This window comes from Tasmannia lanceolata, unplaced genomic scaffold (assembly GCF_043159265.1).
Source record: "Tasmannia lanceolata isolate RefF3 unplaced genomic scaffold, GAP_Taslan_0.1 ptg000012l, whole genome shotgun sequence".
Taxonomy (NCBI): Eukaryota; Viridiplantae; Streptophyta; class Magnoliopsida; order Canellales; family Winteraceae; genus Tasmannia; species Tasmannia lanceolata.
The window spans coordinates 37,212,790-37,231,694 of NW_027518689.1; the positions used below are offsets into that span (position 1 = coordinate 37,212,790).

At 38.5% G+C, this 18,905-nt stretch overlaps 1 protein-coding gene across 1 annotated transcript; it reads left to right on the plus strand.

The window, feature by feature from the left end:
* The first annotated feature begins 606 nt into the window (after window positions 1-606).
* LOC143888065 (serrate RNA effector molecule-like) lies at window positions 607-18,704 on the plus strand. Its single transcript, XM_077392357.1, has 13 exons — window positions 607-1,162; window positions 3,324-3,451; window positions 7,085-7,145; window positions 8,270-8,344; window positions 8,460-8,534; window positions 8,622-8,669; window positions 8,935-9,003; window positions 9,269-10,075; window positions 10,153-10,201; window positions 16,851-17,140; window positions 17,244-17,438; window positions 18,199-18,276; window positions 18,384-18,704. The coding sequence occupies exons 1-12, from the start codon at window positions 756-758 to the stop codon at window positions 18,257-18,259; spliced, it is 2,265 nt and encodes a 754-aa protein (XP_077248472.1). The 5' UTR covers window positions 607-755; the 3' UTR covers window positions 18,260-18,276; window positions 18,384-18,704.
* Window positions 18,705-18,905: the final 201 nt, after the last annotated feature.

Genomic DNA, 18,905 nt, shown 5'->3' on the forward strand with positions numbered 1-18,905 from the left:
TGGACCCCACTTTTGGTCATCCTTATTTGGGCAATATTGCATGCATTTTTAGCAGTTTGAATGCGGTCCGTTGCTTTGCTGTGGTTGTTCACCACTCTCACATTCAATAATAAAAAATGCATATTAGGATTGAACGAGAAGAATGATTGTTGGGTTGAACGATTAGAATGATTTTTGGGCTACAAGATATCCAAGAGCAGGGCTTATCAGATGGACGGTCTGGATCAATCAAATGTACGGTGCACTGCTAAAATAGTAGGCGTGCCCCACTGCTATAGTCGTATATTTGCCCACATTTTTTGGGAGATCCAGAGCGTTCATTTGGAAGGCCCTTCTATGGATAGGTTGTGTACCAAAAATCAGCCCTAGAGGATCATCCTAACCCTGCCATCTGTTGAGGAAAAAAATGGGCAGAAACCACTCATCTTTGATTGGGTTAGGATGATCCTATAGGCTTGATTTTTGGTACACACCCTATCTATGGGCCTTTCAAATGAATGCTTTAGATCTCCCAAAACATGTGGGGGCCACATGTGTCTTTGAGCTGTAGCTTAGATAAACTTAGGAACACTTTCCTCAAGTAATATCATTATTCATTTATTTATACCGAGAGACCGAGAAAAAAGCGAAAAAACGGGTAAAAAGAAGCCTACAGTCTTTCCCCGCAACATTTCTAGGGTTTTGGCATCACTTTCGAATTTCCCCCTCCCGATCTTAATTTACTCCGCATCTCTCTAATCCTCTCTTCCTTTCCAATGGCAGAGGTAATGGACATGCCCTTAGAAGCTCTAGATCGTCGTCGAGACCGGCAATCAGAGAGAAGAGAAAAAATCACCGACGAACCACCACCACCACCACCACAACCGAGGAGGAGAGATAGGGATTCGAGAGAAAGACGAGACGATAGAGACGATCGTCCTCCGAATCGCCGCGGAGATTACCACGATCGGAACCGATCGCCCGTGAGAGAGAGGGATTACAAGCGGCGTAATAGCCCTAGTCCACCTCCTTATCCACATCGCGACCGCCGGAATTCACCTCTTCGCCGGAATTCACCTCCCCGCCGGTCACCTCCGCCGCAGCCTTTCAAGCGCTCTAGGAGGGATGATGGTGGTTATGATAATCGTCGTGGAAGCCCTAGGGGAGGCTTTGATGACAGAAGGTCTGTGTTTCTCTTTTGATTATTAGTTTTTTTTTTTTTGATATCTTCTTTGCAGGAATCTGAAATAAAATGGGGTTCTTTTAGGGAATTAGGGTTTCATATTTCCGATTTTTGATTCATATGGAGTTTAGTTTCGAATTTCGTTTTCATTTCATAAAGTCTACCATAATTTACTGACTTTAGGCTGGTAATAGTAGCAGTATCATTTAGTTGGAGGGGGCCGGGAATGTGTTGTGAATGTAAGTTTTGAATGGACGAAGACAAAGTGACAGCCACAGTGATGAATGCGAATGTCTGTCTTAAATTCATTTAGATGGAGTGGGATTCATTTGTATAAAAAAAACAGTTACTTTTTCTATTTACAATCAAAGAACAGAAGTAATGGTTTGATGGGTGTGGAAGATACAGATTGAACTTTGAAGTAGTAAAGGCTAGTTGGGTTTTGGAGTGCGTATATTACCTTGTAATTTCTGGGTCAGTTTACAGAGGTTTCTATCTTACCTTCTACTTTGTGGTCACTCTTTGCTTCTTTTTACGAGAATGTGGTGGAAAGATTATTGATGAGTATCTCCCCTTTCTTTGCTGGAGGTTATGGGAACATAGTTATAGGTTATCAGCTGGGACAATATGCGAGGTATCATCTTCCATCAGGAGCCTGCTTCTAGGATGGCCAGAGGGAAGCTTCACTCCCATGGTCACCCACTATTTTGATCTGTTACTGTTTGGGTGCAGATTTTCTAGTAGATTCAATCTTGACTTTGCTGTCCTCTTCTATTGAGATTTGCATTTGGGTGACTGGTTCTTGCCAATGTTGATAGATACAGTGATAGAGTTTTGTTGCTGTGCAAGCCCGCAAAATCTAATTGTTGGCTGTACCAGAGTGGAGGTCGGTGCACGTTGGTCGGGGTATTTTCTGTGTTCGGGTTATCATCCTTGTGCCAACTTATTATTTAAAGCCAATTGGGGTTGAGCCTTTAGCTCAGCTGGAGGTTCAATCCCAGCTTGAAAAATAAACTTATTTAAAGGCAATTTGTGTCACTGGTTTGTTAGCTGGGAAATATGACCCTCCTTGGAGAGTAATGAATGTGAGTTGGTCATTTACATTCTTGAGTTTGTGTGTTATCTGGGGTTGTTTACATTCATAGTAGGCCACTACATTCCCTGATTGCCACTACATTCCCTGATTGCTTCCAATTACTTTGCAGGGTTTATTTCATTTTACTACTGATTTGAAGGGCTTTGGCTTCCAACCTTTTACTTCTGATTTAGGGTTTTTACTTTCCAGACTCCCAATATGAGACAAAGCCTAGTTACTTCATGCCAATAAAGGATTGTTGGATTTATTTATATGATCCACAGTAGAAGAGTTTTATGGCTACATGGCATGTTTTTATGCACACATATGTAGTGCTCCCCATGCATGCTTCATACATCTACCATACACTTGATGCCTGCCTTGGGTGATATGAACCATTCACATGGTTGGATCCACCTTGGATTGTGTCCGGACTGAAAATCAACCACCCTAACCATGCGTTTGTTCAAATGGCTGTTTTAGCCATTGAATCTGTGCCTTTGGATTCATTCTTTTTCATATTACGGATCTGGATTGGACAGTTAAGATCACCAGATCGTATATTTGTGAAGCAAAGTGACACGGTTGAGGCTCAACCGTGGTGGCCGATCCACATTTACATGGTGGGGAATTGAAGGCGTGGGAATATGTTGTGTGTGTGTGTGTGTGTGTGTGTGTGTGTGACACACATATATGTAACAATGTATATACATATGTCTGTATGTAATTGTGCCTTGTGCGGCTTCTGAAAGCTGCAAACGGAATGCTCTCTGCTCTGGTTCCATCAGACAGATTGCAATGAAATGTCCTCATTCCTTATCATGCACAAATGATGGATAACGTATTTATTTGCTTAGTTTTATTTCTCGGGTGCTTTTATTCACTTATGATGACTTTTCTTTATCTATTGAAACAAATTGCTGCTTTCATCTTCCTATACATATGCTGGAGTGCATCAGCTATGACTTTCATGGATCCGTTTTCTTTTCAACCAAATTTGTAAGCTGGAGAGTATCGTGTTATGAATTTTCGCTCTTGGGTGTAGTTCCATCTGAGTCTATTAATTTATGAGTAAGATGGTTTCAGGTTTGGTTATGATCATGCTGGAGGATATGACCGAGGTCCAATGGCAGGTCGACTTGGTTATGCTGATGAAAGGCCCCATGGTCGGTATATGAATCGCCCACCTGGTGGTTATCAAAGTGGGCCTTCTGGTAATTATTTGATCAACTTGAAATTGAAGTTGAGTGGGTTTATTTAATTATGATGCTACTTCAATGCATGCCTTGATCCGACATCTTATCTTCATTTTACAATCAAGCTCGAGAGCATCCCATGATCGTGTCATGTCAATCCACTTAGTTTGCAGAGTTTGCTTCCATTTGCTTACATAGCCACAATAGAAACTAGTTTTATGGCCCAATTCGCCATTTCTTAGTTTTTATTATTATTTATATTACTGTATACATTATGTGTTTATGTTGTATGCTAATTTAGGTTTCATAATTCTATGATCCATTTTTGAGATTCTTCTATATATTTCTGTGTGTCCTATAGTTGACATCAGCTTGTTTTGATAATTATTTAAAATGATGGTTGGGGGAGTGCCAAAACAACTTGTTGGCAATATCATTTACCTAAGTTTGAACTTTGCTCAACAAAAGTAACAGTATCATGGTTCCCCGAAAGTTAATGTATCCTCTTGTACAGTTCACCTTGAATCTATTTTTGTTCTTTATGCCATTTATTACCTGCCTAAAAAGGCATTGATATATTTTTCTTAAGGATTTATGTTTTTTCTAATATCTTTTTCTTATTTATCATTTCATCTTTACAAAATATGTTTTTTGTTATTTTGATTTGACGAACTTATTTTTTTTAAATATTTTATTATGTTATCCTCTTTTGGTTGTAAGCTATTTATTTTCATAATATTTTGTTTTAAACTTCCATACAAAAAAATTTTGTTTTAAAATTTATTTAAAATTTATTTATTGAGCTATAATTCTTTTCTTTTTTGAGTGGCAAATTGTTTAATAAAAAGAGAGCAACAAAAAACCGAGATTTTCAAGCATGCACACACATAAAGAATCACCAAATGAAAATAATTATGAGCAAGGACCACTCCCTGGACTCGGGGGGGAAGAAAATCAAAAGCTTCGAGATCCCTCCTAAATTTGATCTTTATCAAGAGTAATGGGGAGGATAGGAGGGTGTAGGTCTAGGAAGCAGGTGGTGCTTTTTCTGTTCGCTCTTTCTACCTGTGCCTGAAGCCAGATTTAACTGCCTCCGTCAGCGTGTAGAGTATGGAGATCCCATGCTCCCCCAGAGTGCATACTTTTGCCTAGACTGTTTGCCTCAACAAAATTCGTACAATGGACCATTTGAGAAGTCTGAGGATGATTATTTTCAACTATTGTGCCCTTTTCCTTGTGGTAGGAGAGTCAGTAGAAAATTTGTTTATTTACTACAGGTATGTTTGGTTGATCTGATCCTATTTGTTCCAGCTGTTCGGGTTGTTTGGACACTTCTGGACCACATTGAGGATTTTTTGCGAGCTGGTCCTTTGGCCCTTGGCCTAGGAGGGCCGAGCGCTTTGGAGAATGACTCTTTTGGGCGGTATTATGGAGCTTATTGAAAGAAAGGAATAGTCGCCTGTTTAAGGGAGCCTGCAAAGGCATCGTAGGTGTCAGTAACACATCTTTTCTCTGATGGTGCGGTGCCCCATTGTCTTGCTGGAATTCACGAGAGCTGCGGCAAACACTATAAGAAGATCTTGGGTTGAGATTCGATTAAGCAGAATCAGCGACCCCTGATGGATGCAGCCACCACCACTAGGCTTCCTTAAATTGAATTTTAATGGATCTAGCTTGGGGAATCTTGGGCCGATGCTCTGATTGATTCTGCTTAATCGAACCTCATCCCACGATCTAGCTTGGGTAATCTTGGGAAATAGGGGTTGGAGGTGCCCTTTGTGAGCGCAATTGGACCATGAGGTGGGCCTACTTGGGGCCTTTGGGGCAGACAGACACAACCATGGTGGAGATGCAAGCCCTTCTAACAGGCAATCACTTGATTGATGCGAACGACTTGGAACACATCATAGTGGAAGGGGACTTCTAGATCATCATCAACAAGATGAATAATGGAACATATTGCCCCCAATGACGTGTATATTCAAGTGAAGAAATCCTTGACAGAATCAATGGTCATGCAATCAAATTTCAACATGTTTGAAGGTCCACCAAAAATGAGGCTGATCAATTGGCTTGCTCAAGAATCAACAGACATGCATTGGAATTTTTTGACTTTCTTCCCCTTTGATAGGTTTCAGATTGTATTTGCATTAGTATTTTTTATTTTTAAATTTCTTTATTTGTTTGCACCGACAATCTCGATCCCCGGCCATTGGCCCGCTTTTTTTGGAAGCATATATAGTTACCATTCGAAAAAAGGATCCTTCAACTGTAGGATGCAATGGATAGATTTATCGTTGATTCCATTTTCAGATTTTAATCCGCCATATTGTCCCAAAAAATGATTATGCAATAAAAAGTACAAAGGAGAAACTTTGAAATAATCTAATTAGGCACGAGTAACATTAGCATACAATTCTATGATCTAATAAAAAGTCAAATTGTATGTATTTAAATTGCAATTTTTTCACTTTTTTTTTTTTTATAAACATTGTGGTGTCCAATAAACCGCAAGTGAAGTTTTAGTCCAAATAGTGTGGTTGACTTAGTTATTTGATGGAACATTTATTAAGGTCATGTCTGGAACATAAATTATGAATTAGAAATATGGTGTGCTCCAAACCATCTTGAGAATAAATAACAAACAAGTTCAATTGTTTAAAATAAAATAAAATAAATTAAGTAGGAAGGATTGCGCATGACGAATCGAGCCCCCTTATTCTATTCATAAAAGGAAAGTAAAATATGATAAGGATTGTGAGCAATCAAGGTGTATTCCTTACCCCTGTTCATGTATCCATATCCAATAGTTGGATACTCCAAGTTTTTTAAGGATCTGAGTAGATTGCACGTTGACGGAGACTCCAAATGCAATTAATTGGCACCAAGGAGGAGCATGGAACCTTAGAGGTCAGTATGCAGCTTATGTTATATATTTCACTCCATGCATCTATTCAGTCATACCTTACATAACGCGAATGTGATTGTGTGTGCTTTAGCTGGGGGTATTTCTAGGCAAGAGTTATGTAATGGGTCATCTCTGCCCCTACAATAAGTTGTTGTATTTTCCTTTCCATTAGCAAGAACATTATTTATACAAAAGAGAAAATGATGGTCTGTGGCTCTGTGCTTCGTTTCAATAAGTCATTAACACAATCATGTGTATGTATTTTCGTGCATGCAAATATGCATGTTTATAGATATAATTTCAATATATTGATTACAAAGGACAGAAATTCTTAGATCCCCGGGAAACGTCAGAAGTAAGAAAAAAGCTATAATCTATTGCATCTCTAACCTTCCATTCAGTAAAATTATTTGTGGTATGCCTGTGGATTATTTTATTAATGTCTTTATGTATCCATAATAAGTATTTGCATGTATGCTTTGATGCATATGTTTGTGTGTATAGTATTAAATGTATAAATGATTAGTATCCTCTTTAAATAATAAAGAAAAATGTTTCAAATGTGGTATAATTTGCATGGGCTTCTAGGAATGATGGGATAGTTATGAGAGAGATATTTAAGGTAGCCTTTGGGTTCATCGTTTCCCTACTTTGTTGACCTAGTAATGAGTACGGTGATGGTTTCTTCTTCTTCTTACATTCTTTTTTAATCTTGGATTTATTGCATACCTATTATTTTGCAGATTGGTCTGATTCAGGGCGTGCCGGTTTTGGTGATATTTCAAATGCAGGGGCAACACAAAGGTAGCATTTCATCACTAATTATTTAGCAGAAATTGTCCAACCCTGGAAATTTTCCTAGTTGTCCAACCCAGACGTTATCGGAAATTTCCTAGTTGGATGGGAAGCTTGCTTCCCCGGAAACTCGATTTTTTTAGGCTCAAACTAGTTGCTGTTAAATGCATTGCAAATTTTTTCAGTTTTATGGAATGGTTTTTTTTATTCTTATTTTGATACTTTATCAGTTAATTGTGCAATACATATATTCATTCTTCTTAAATTCCACTTAATCTAATTTTTTCTTCTTCTTTTCTCTGCTGCCTTTTTCATTTCTCTCTCTCTCTCTCTCTATAATATTTTATGTTTCCTAAATCATTTTATTTTTACCATTTTTCCCAATAGAAACCCGAAAAATAAAAAAAATAATATATCCCAAGATTTTCCCTTTCCGAGAAATTCCTGAGAACAATATTTGTGACATAGATGATGTAGTAGTCCCTAAAGACATCCATAGATACATGCAAGGATTTAAATGTGGGTTTCGGTGTCGGTTTCGGCCAAATCATGTAAAATTCGGAAAAACAATTTAGGCATTTTACAAGACTTCGGCCGAATTTTGGCAATTTCAGTGGAAATCTTAAAATTTCATTGGAAGTCCTGTAAATTTTGGAGAAATTTCGGATTTATGTACTTTCGGTAACAGTGTCGGTCCCGGCCGAAATCTGAAATTTCTGTATTTCGTTCGAAATTTAAAACCATGGATACATGCATGTTGGGGACTCATATGCATACACATCAATATCATATAGAATACTATTGTGTATTTCTAATTGTGCATGCAATGCACTGTGCTATTTAGTTAATAGATGTAATAACATCTTTTTGTTTCATTTGCTCTTTTAAATGGTCACATTTTCCGTGAGTCTAAGACTTTCCCACCTGCCAATTTTTTTTTGTGAATTCCGTCTCCTGCTTTGACTTAGTGGTTTGCTTTTCTTTTTTCTTTTGTGCATGTGTGCTTTGGAATTAATACGAAGTGCAAATACCTATGTGGCCTTCCCTTATTATTTTTAATGTATCTGTACCATATAGAAGTGATAACATATATTCACTTGTATAGCAATATGATAGTGAGTAAATCCTTTCAGGGAAGGCCTGATGTCGTATAAGCAATTCATTCAAGAGCTTGAAGATGATATACTGCCAGCTGAAGCCGAACGCAGGTATTTAATATAAAATACTTTAATTCCCCTTACAAATACCGCTAACGAGCACCTCAATGGCTCACCGCCTTATATTCTGTTAGGCATAGACTAAGACGTGCATGTGATTACATAGGTATCAAGAATATAGGTCAGAATATATTTCAACCCAGAAACGTGCATTTTTTGAAGCTCACAAGGACGAAGAGTGGTACGGTTTATTTTCTTCTCTTATATTTGCAATTCACATATCTTTTCATGTGCTGTCTATAGTAACTGACTTGTTTTCTGCGTGTAGGCTGAAAGACAAATATCATCCAACAAACTTGGTCACGGTTATAGAAAGGTCAGTTTGATTGTTACATATTGTGAGGAAAAATGAAAAAAAATATATCAATGAATAAGTCGATGGACTATGTGAAATGGTTGGGTGAATGTCCTTCTGACTCATGCCACCAATTCTCCTGTTGTATCTTGTCCTCTTTTATCAGAGCAGCACAAATGCTAGCTTTGAGATAGGGCTTTCATGGAGAAACCAGTTATTTTTGTATACTTCATATTTCTTGTCTACTTTTATTTACTTGTATCTGTGCCATGGTTCACCTTTTCAGAAGGAACGAACATTCTCGGGCAATTGCAAAGGAATTTTTGCTGGATTTACAGAGTGGAACGTTAGACCTGTAAGATATGATACTTATAGCTCTTATGCTTTAACATGGGGTTTTAAATTTTAAATTTCGGCACCAAAATTTAAAACCGAAACCGAAATTTAAAAATTTCGTCCGAAATTATAAGATTTACACCAAATTTCGACCAACACCCTTTTTTTTTTGAAAATTATCACAAAAACCGAAATTTCCACCGAATTTCGTTTTCGGCCGAGTTTGAAACCAAAACCGAAATTTCAAACCTTGCTCTTAACCCTTTTCCATTTTTGAGATGCAGCGGTCCTGGTGTTACCGCATCATCATCATTGAAATCAGGACAGGGCAGTGATCCAAACTCTGAGGATGAAGCAGATATAAGTGGCAAAAGAAGAAGACATGGTAGGGGACCCGCAAAAGAAAATGATCTACTTTCAGCTGCTCCCAAGGCTCATCCAGTCAGTAATGAACCTAGAAGAATCCAAGCTGATGTTGAACAAGCTCAGGCACTTGTTCGCAAGCTTGACAAAGAAAAGGGAATTGAGGAAAACATCCTATGTGGTGTCAATCAAGACAAATTGGAGGGGGAGAAACCTCATAGCGGGTCTATGGGTCCTATTATAATTGTACGAGGTTTGAGCACTGTCAAAGGTCTCGAAGGTGTTGAGCTGTTGGATACGCTCATTACTTACCTGTGGCGCATCCACGGTTTAGATTATTATGGCATGTCCGAGACAAATGAAGCTAAGGGTCTTCGACATGTGAGGGCAGAGGGTAAGAGCTACGATGAAACAAAAGCGGGCGGGCCTGACTGGGAGAAGAAGCTTGATTCATTCTGGCAAGGAAGAGTGAATGGTCAGGATCCCTTGGAAAAAATGACTGCCAAGCAGAAGATAGATGCGGCTGCTGTTGAGGCTTTAGATCCATATGTCAGGAAAATAAGGGATGAAAAATATGGGTGGAAGTATGGCTGTGGAGCCAAGGGTTGCACAAAGCTCTTCCATGCTGCTGAGTTTGTGCATAAGCATTTGAGACTGAAACACCTGGAACTTGTCCTGGAGCTGACTTCGAAAGTGCGCGAGGATCTGTATTTTGAAAACTACATGAAGTACGTATATATTTTTGGTAGTATCCTTTGAACTATGTGTGTGGACAGTTTTCTGATTAATCGTGTTGTAATTGTAGTGATCCAGATGCACCTGGGGGCACACCTGTCATGCAGCAACCTGTACTGGTAGGTTTAACCTTACTGAAAACAGTATGTGGTTTTTTCTGTTTTTTCAAATTCACACACAGATACACCCAATATTGATTTTCTGTGAATGTATAAGTTAGCTTTTTACATGTTTGCATTCAATTAATTGTCCGTTTACTTTGCATATGCATGATACACACTCAATTGACAATTGAGCCGCATAATTCAATTTGATGACCCCTCTTTGTACCTCATTGTAAGACACCGTTCTAGAATCTTGTGGTCATCTCCTGGTTGCAGTTAGTGGGGCCAGTCAGTGGGGCATATTCCTTCAGCCAGTCTAGGTATACTTGCTCGGAGCTGTTCCTTTTCACTAATACTCCGTGGCTTCTGTACCTTCTAAGTTCTAACACAGTTTTATGTAACAAAAGTTCAAAACTGTTTTTTATGTCTTTGGTGGGATCTGTTAACCTGGAATAAAAGCCCACACTTTCTGATTGGAGTAGGTTTCCTTATTTATCAGGGAGAAGTGGTGGACATTTCAATTTTATAAAGGCAGTCAGTATTTGGCTGAAGATAGAAATTTTGCCTAGGGCTACTGAGGGCGCATTCAGCAACCATTCGTCAAAGCGGTTCCTCGTGTTTCTCTGGGTTGGAGAACAGGAAAATGAAAGAATTGCGTTCGGTTGCAAAGAGTTAGTTTCATTTTACTCTTGCCAACTCATCCCTGACCCCAATTTTTTAAAGCGACAAATTGTCGCTTTGAAGGAACTAAAAACCAATTTTATCAGGATAACCCCTAATTTTGTCGCTACCCCCTTTTTGTCTTCCTGGTAGAAACTAGCTCCAACTTCTCTCCCTTCGAATGTCGCCGTGGCTCGCCCCCTTCATCTTCCTCTTCTCACTGTCCCTCTAATCCCTTAATTTATCAGCAATTTCACTCTCTTTTTTCTTGATTTTTCAACCGACTTCTCCTTTCCAGGTCTCTCTGATGGATTTGGGTAGCAAACTCCAATGCATTGATCGGGTTTTCTAAATGGTTCAATTCTTCTACACACTCGAAAAATCAGGATCCGGCCTAGTTTCTGGCAGATTTCGGCCCTCAGGCAAGGACAAAAAACCAGTTAGGGTTTCGGCGGTGCAGTTGAAAGATCCACGTCTATGTTGTTGTTTCACCTGTCTCTGAATTAGATCAACGTAGGAAGATAGACGTCGATCTGCTCAAATTGGGTTTTGAATTTGACGTTTTTGTTAACAGAGCTTTGTAAATTTCCACATGAAATTCAATCTTACTAGAGAGGCGAGATGGGTGTTCGACAAAGTGTTTGGAAGAGATGTATTGTGGAATGTCATGATTAATTGGTGTGTCCAAATTCTTTGATCGACATGTCTGGGACATGCAAAAACATCACAGACCAATAGAAATCTTCAAGCATATGATAGGATGCAGAGTGCCGGAATTCGGCCGGATTCGATCATGATTTAGACTATTCTTTCAGCGTGTTCACACATGGCTGCTTGATGCATGGTGGAGAGATTCATGGGTACAATAATTGTTAATGGACTGAGAATAAATGATGTGCTTATGGAGAATGCCATCATGGACATGTATGCAAAATGTGGGAGCTTGATTGAAGCCAGCTTGATTTTCTATGTTAAAAATCCAGAATTCTTGTTTTTGTTACAACCAAACATCATTATACTTAAAAAAAAATAGAAAAATTGAGTTTTGGATATGAGTTTGCCGAACGCAATTCTACTGCCAAAAGCACTCAAAAAATGTATTCTGATTCTTGATTTCAGAATGAGAATTAAGAGAATGGTTGCCGAACACACCCTGACTTTCCGCGTTTCTGTGTTACAGAATGGTTACATGGACATTTCCTACCACAAAGACTCCTAGGACTTCTTTTGAGTTGCAAGGTGGACCCATGAGGTTACTTCCAACTTAAGTAGTTGATTACAAATGAGTTAAACGACCTTATTATTTAATATTTTCGTAATACACTCGTGGGCCCCATTTTAAACGCCTACAACTTAAAGAAACCAGGTTATATTGATGGGAAGTGATCGTGGTACCCCTCATAAAACTTAAGGGACTTAAAACACTCAAAAATGAAAATTTAGACATTAGGATGACCTTCATCGTACTCTCCTGCTTGAAAAGATTCGACCCCTATCGAATATAAATGATTGGCATACCACCGTCATCCCAAGTTTAGTCAAACCTTTTAAAGTAGAGCGTCATGTTTCTCAAAAAAAAAATGATTGGCATACCAGGTGGATGTTTTTCAACTCTATTCTTTGCAAGCATCGCATATGGTTGTCCTTTTCAAGGAATTAAGTTGCGGTCATTTCGTCGATTCGAAGTAATATAATTAGAAGGTGCATTTTCAGCATACTCCTTGTACTTCAGCCGTCACAATAGATAAAAAAAAAAAACATCTCCATATCTTGCAATAGCTTCCTCTGTCGTAGGCCAAATGCCTTTTGATAAGAGATGGGGATGGCCTTTCAACTGGTCTAAATATTTCAACCGTAGTATGTCAAACAATTGTTTAATCTGATGAGCACAATCAGAATGTCGCATTCATTTTCAATACAGACTTCGAATTTTTCGTCTGCTTGTGGAATTAACGTGTATTTAGGCCTACTACATCATCAATGTCCTTTGATGTCATCTGAAGATCGTGGTGACTGCTGAACGGCTTGTTTTACATGTTTGCTTAATAAGGATAGTCGTCTTCCTTAATCTTGTAGTGTGTACCGGCTAAATACCAGCGAAACCAACTTTGAATGATGATGGTTGCTCTTGTTTTTTGGTTTATGTTGAGCATTCTTCACGCTATCAATTCTCGCACACAAGTCTGGATTTGAATGGATGAAGTAACTTGTCTTTCGTACACTTGCTTGGCCTGAAACACCCTCCAATTATTTTGGATCATCAGACAAGCAAATTGCCTCACTGCACGAGCTTTGGCTTTCTTGGCCTTCTCTATTTCTTTTGAATTGTAGCATTTTTTACCATTGAAAAGTCTTCAACGCAAATCTTTCCTTTTGGTCCTTTATGTCGTTCTAATGAATTAGGTTTTGTTTCAACTCTTGTGTTGTCCACCATCCTCTAGCACAAGCCATTGTTGCAATTCTGATAATTTGGTCATTTTTTTATGTTGTGGTTCACAAAATACTCTTCTGGTGATTTTTCAAAATAAAAAATAAAAAATACTCTTCTGGTGTCTACCAATTAACACTTGCTTGCTCAGCATCACTTCTATGAAACTTAGGCACTTATATGTTTTTTTAATGATATTAGGCACTTGCATGTTTGCGGAAGATCTCTTGTGATTCATAATTTGTGTCAATTGTCTTTCCATACTATCCACCTCGTCAGTTAGATTTAAGAGCAACTCTATCACCTCTGGACTGGTGTTTCTTAGCTAATAAGCCCTATCATTAGGGGTTTCCATGCTGGGAACCTAAGCTCTGATAACAATTGACATAGGATGGGCACTAACAAATCACGACTGAAGCGGCTCTAATACCAAAATGATGCATGATGGATAAGGGAAGACAATTGGATATGTAGGTTCGATACCAAATTGATGTAGGACAAAAGGTTGATCAATGATAAAGGTTCTTGAATGGGTTTAAAGAAAGGTTCAAGAAAGGTAAAGATTTGATAAAGAATAGGTAAAGAATGTAAAGAAAGGGTGGAGATCAATAAATATTGGTAATATTAGAGAAAATGATTGATAAAAATTGGTTCTTGAGTGGTTGGCTGGTTTATAGATTTGTCTAAGGGAAGAGATAGTGGGTTGGTTTGAGTTGTAAAGGATATGGAAAAGGAAACGGAGGTGGTGGAAAAGGGAAGGTGAACGAAAATGCAGAAACGGGAAAAATGGAAGGTAAAGGGGTTGGTTATGGTCAATGTTACATAGATTCTTCTAAATGGGTGAAGAATCTGCGTCGGACACCTCTCGGATTCCAGTTTTTCAAGAACTACTACCACAACTCTACAATTACCATATGTTTTGAATTTTGCCCATCCTAATATTAAGTTTCTTAAATGGAAATAATATAGGGAAAAGTGAGCGTACTCGGTCGAGTAGACGAGCTTATCTACTCGGTCAGCTAAAAACAATGGGTGCCCACATTTTTTGGGTGATCCAAACCATTCATTTGAAAGGTCCTTACCTAGATAGGTTGTCCACAAAAAATCAGCCCCATAGGATCATCCTAACCCATCCAAAAGTGGAGGGAAAAAATGCTCAGATTTGTGACAAACAATGTCTGTCCATTTTTTCCCATTTTCCCCTCCATTTTTGGATGGGTTAAGATGATCCTATGGATCTGATTTTTTGTCGACACCCTATCTAGGTAAGGGCCTTTCAAATGAATGGTTTGGATCACCCAAACAATGTGGGCCCGCACTGTTTTTAACCCGACCGAGTAGATAAGCTTATCTACTCGACCGAGTAGGATCACTTTTCCGAATAAAATATTATAGCTACCAACCATATTATTATGTAAAAAAATAAAATTTGAGAATTGATTAAAATATTTTGGCAAATCTACGAATCGTTCTTTTCTAGGTTTGCCGAATCCGACGTTTGATACCCATGTCGGATTCCGACACTCGTATCCGTACTGATTCAGCATAGGTTATGGTGGTCGAGGGTTGCAAATACTTGGGAGAATAGATCAAAGGAAAGAAACAAAGAGGGACAGAGAGAGAGAGAGAGTATAAGGACAGAAAAGTGATATGTAGTGACAATAGGATTCTCCTAGAGTCCTGGGCATCACACCTTAGGATATGAAGCACTATGCTTCAGAAAGTAATTCCACCCAAGCAACATAAGAAATTATCAATTTTCATTCATATTCAATAATTTTCATGGCCAAGTGGGCCTTTCATATGTATAGGCTATGCAAGCCATACAAATTTAAAAAAAAAAAAAAAAACTCTTAATCCTTGTTATAAAACTTCTCCTAGTATAATTAGGACTCCAATTACCTCTTTACATGGACTCTATCTAATCTTACTACAAATAAATTACTTTTCTTTTTAAAATAATACGCCTAACTCAAGTCTAACTCCTAATGACTTAAGACTCCCATTACATTTTCTACTACAAATTAGGGTGCAACTCGGGTCGGGCTCAACCCGAACCTGTCGGGTTCAACTCGATTCTTCGAATCAGATTTTTGTACAGCTAGTTAGGGTAGAGTTCGGGCTTTACTCTCTGTTTCTCCATCGTTTTTTGCTCTTTTTATCTTTTTTGAACAAGCTGGTTACAAGAAACCTCAGGTTAGGGTCGAGTTCGGGTTGGACTCTGGTTAAGTTTCGGGTTGGAGCTCGAGTCAGATTAGGTTTGAAGTGAGGGACCTCCGGGTTGGGTTCGTGTTGGCCTCAACTCGACCCACCCGACCCAAGTTGCACCCCTACTACAAATAGACTACCAATACTTCTTTTGAGTGGCAATGTGGGCTCCTGAGGTCACTTACTAACTTCAGTGATTAATTACAAATGAGTTAAATGACTAATACGCTTGTGGGCCCCATTTTAAATGCCTAAAACTTAAAGAAACCTGGTGATATTGGTGTGAAAAGATCGTGCTGCCGTATAACTTAAGGGGCTTAAAAGAAACCTAAAAAATTAAAATTATGACCTTAGGATGGTCTCCATCATGGGTTCTTCTGAATCGGTGAAGTACCCGTGTCAGACATGTATCCAAATCCAATACTTCAGGATTCACTGGGACACTTTTATATCTCTTTAATCTTTTTTTATTCAAATACTACAACAAACTTACGATTATCACATGTTTTGTGTTTTATCCATCCTAATAGTAAGTTTTTGTATCCATTCAAAAAAAAAAATAGTAAGTTTTTGTATGTGGAAATAGAATATTATATTTACTCTACCTGTGGAAATTCTCAATGTATAACCATGCTATATCATGTAAAAGAATTAAAATTAGCCGAATCCATGAACCCTTTTTTTGAGGTTTAGCCGAATCCGATGCTCGTATCCGTGCTCATCCAACATAGCGCGCAGGCGAGTGTGCTAGGAATTATACGATTCTAAGATGATTTTGTATCACCGTCAATTCTTATTATTAGTGTTTAGCAATATTACACATGCACACACGCGCACGCACACACACTGTTATCAAAATTTGTGGTTTCTATCCCTTAACACTATTTATGGGTGTGATGGACTGATCTATATTACTTGTTTTAGTACTTTGTGTTACTAAAAAGGTAACGCTTTGGTCTGATATCATCGGACAAAGCTTTGGTATATGAAGAATTGCTGAAATTCCTATGAAGCCTAGGATCAAGAATGGTTAATTCCTTTTTCTTTTTATGTTTCTACTTTCTTTGGTTTAGTGTTTTAATGTTTTTATGGGTTTTGCTCTCTTTTCTTTGTAAATTTTTTATTACAAGTAATTGACTATAAATGACTTACATTTGTGGGATTTTCTGTTAATAAATGGTATACTTTAAGCTCTTGGGACATTCCTCCTTTGTCATTCATGAATAGATTCAGCCACCAAGCTCACAGGATGAACATGAAAAATGTCCACACACAAAATATCATGTTCGAAAGCTTGATAGCAAATGAATACAGAAGCATATGTGCCTTTGTTATTTTCTGATTTTGATTCTTGCCTTCCTTTCTCAGACAGACAAGTCACAGCGGCGTAGACCAGGTTCTGATAATAACCGTTTGAGAGATGATCGTGGAGGCCGCAGAGAGCATGACAGGGTTGATAGAATTAATGATGAAGAAAGGCATGCTAGGGCTGAGAACTCTCCATCTCGTGATTTCCAGTCCAACAATGGTGGGGCTGAAGGTGGGAATTCTGATGAACTGATTTATGATACTTATGGTGGACAAGGAGTGCGTGGTGCTGCTCCCTTTCCCTCAGATATAGCCCCTCCTCCAGTATTGATGCCTGTACCTGGCGCTGGGTATGTAGACAATTTGTTCACTTCCATATTTGCCTTTTTTGGGCTGGGCTGCAAGTAGTGTACTAGCTACAACCTTATCTTATTTAGTTGGAATAATTTGCAGCCCATTGGGACCTTTTGTACCTGCTCCGCCTGAAGTTGCTATGCGTATGCTGAGGGAGCAGGGTGGGCCGTCTCCTTATGATGCTAATGGCGGCCCACGTGGTAGGAAGGGACGATCCGGCCCTCAGCTAGGAGGTCCAGCACCAATTCTTGCAGTATCACCTGCCTTCCATCAGGATCCTCGACATATTCGTAGGTAACGTTTGTTCAAAATTAGTACTTTTTGATCCCATGACCTTCTTGGGCGTGGTTCTCTCTTAATTGAATCTTATCATTTCAAAAAAAAAAGAAGGAAGTTTTGTTCAAAATTATACAAGGACCCAAATTTGTTTATGGACTGTTTGACATAGTGTTGAGAAAAGTTTCGGCTGACGCAGAGCTTGGTCAATTTCAATATGGCTGGACCTTTCGAGTCCATGCTCTTAATTTATTTAAAGTCTTCCATTGCCTTCTTGGTCTTTTTATGATTGATGAACTTGTCATTATTTGATCAAGTCAAATTTGGATGAAACCAGTTGTCAAGAAAGTGTGGACATATCGTCCCCATAATCATTACCAAGCGTCATGCTTGATCAGCCGTATTGAATTGTGCATCGAGAAGGCAAGAGAATGTTGGCAAATAGAATACAAAACTGACATTAACAAAACAAAAAAGTGTGGACAATCCAAATGACTCGTTATAAAACGAAAAATTGCACAACTTCTCTCCTCGATCAATTTTCTTTCATTATTTTAATTTTTTGCTAATGTGGGTGGTTTCAATAGTTTGTTTCTTGACCCTGATTGTCCTTTCCAGATTTTTTTAATCTTTTGTAGTTTTCAAATCAATGTTTGATCACTCATGGATGGTTTACAACTGTTGTTGGTCCAACAATCATAGCAAACTTCTTTATTGCTATTTCTTTTTCTTTTCTACTTGTTCTGGTCTTTTGATCTCTACTTCTCTATGGCTGCAGTTATCAAGACCTTGATGCCCCAGAAGATGAAGTCACTGTTATAGACTACAGGAGTTTGTAGACAAACTTCGATCCCTTGTAAGTGATAAACGATTCAACAATTGTTTTGAAGGGAGAACCTAATGGATTTTCTGGTTAGAAAGGGGAAGAAGTTATTTCTCTTACTGATTTTTATGATTATCCAGGTTTTCTCGTCTCAAGAAGCATCTCCTGTTTTGTATTATAGACGACGTATGAACTGCCCGGAGCTACTTAGAAGTTGCTCTTTGTGACTAAAGTAGACGAATAAATTCAGGCAGTTTCTTGATTTTGGACGTGTGTGAGAGATGCCTTTGCTACAGCAAAGACTAGAAAACTTGCTTCTCTTTTCGGTTCAATGTTTATGGTGCTCTTGTGTGCCTCTGCTTTTATGCTGGTATCATATGTATTTTGGCCTACTCAGAGAAGAAAAATCAGTAAAAACTCTTGTTTCTAACATCCACTAAAAAATTTGTACATTTAGGTAAGATTATCCCAGTGGCTATGAGTTGATTAACATGGAAATGATTCAAATCAAACAAGACTGCCCTGCCCTTGATGAGACTGTCCTGCCCTTGATGAAGCTTCTTTAATGAGCTTGAAGGGATGGTGTTACTGTTGTGTCTTCGGACTCATTGTGAAATGTTTCATGGACGAGAAAATGCAGTGAATGATTTATCGACTTTTGT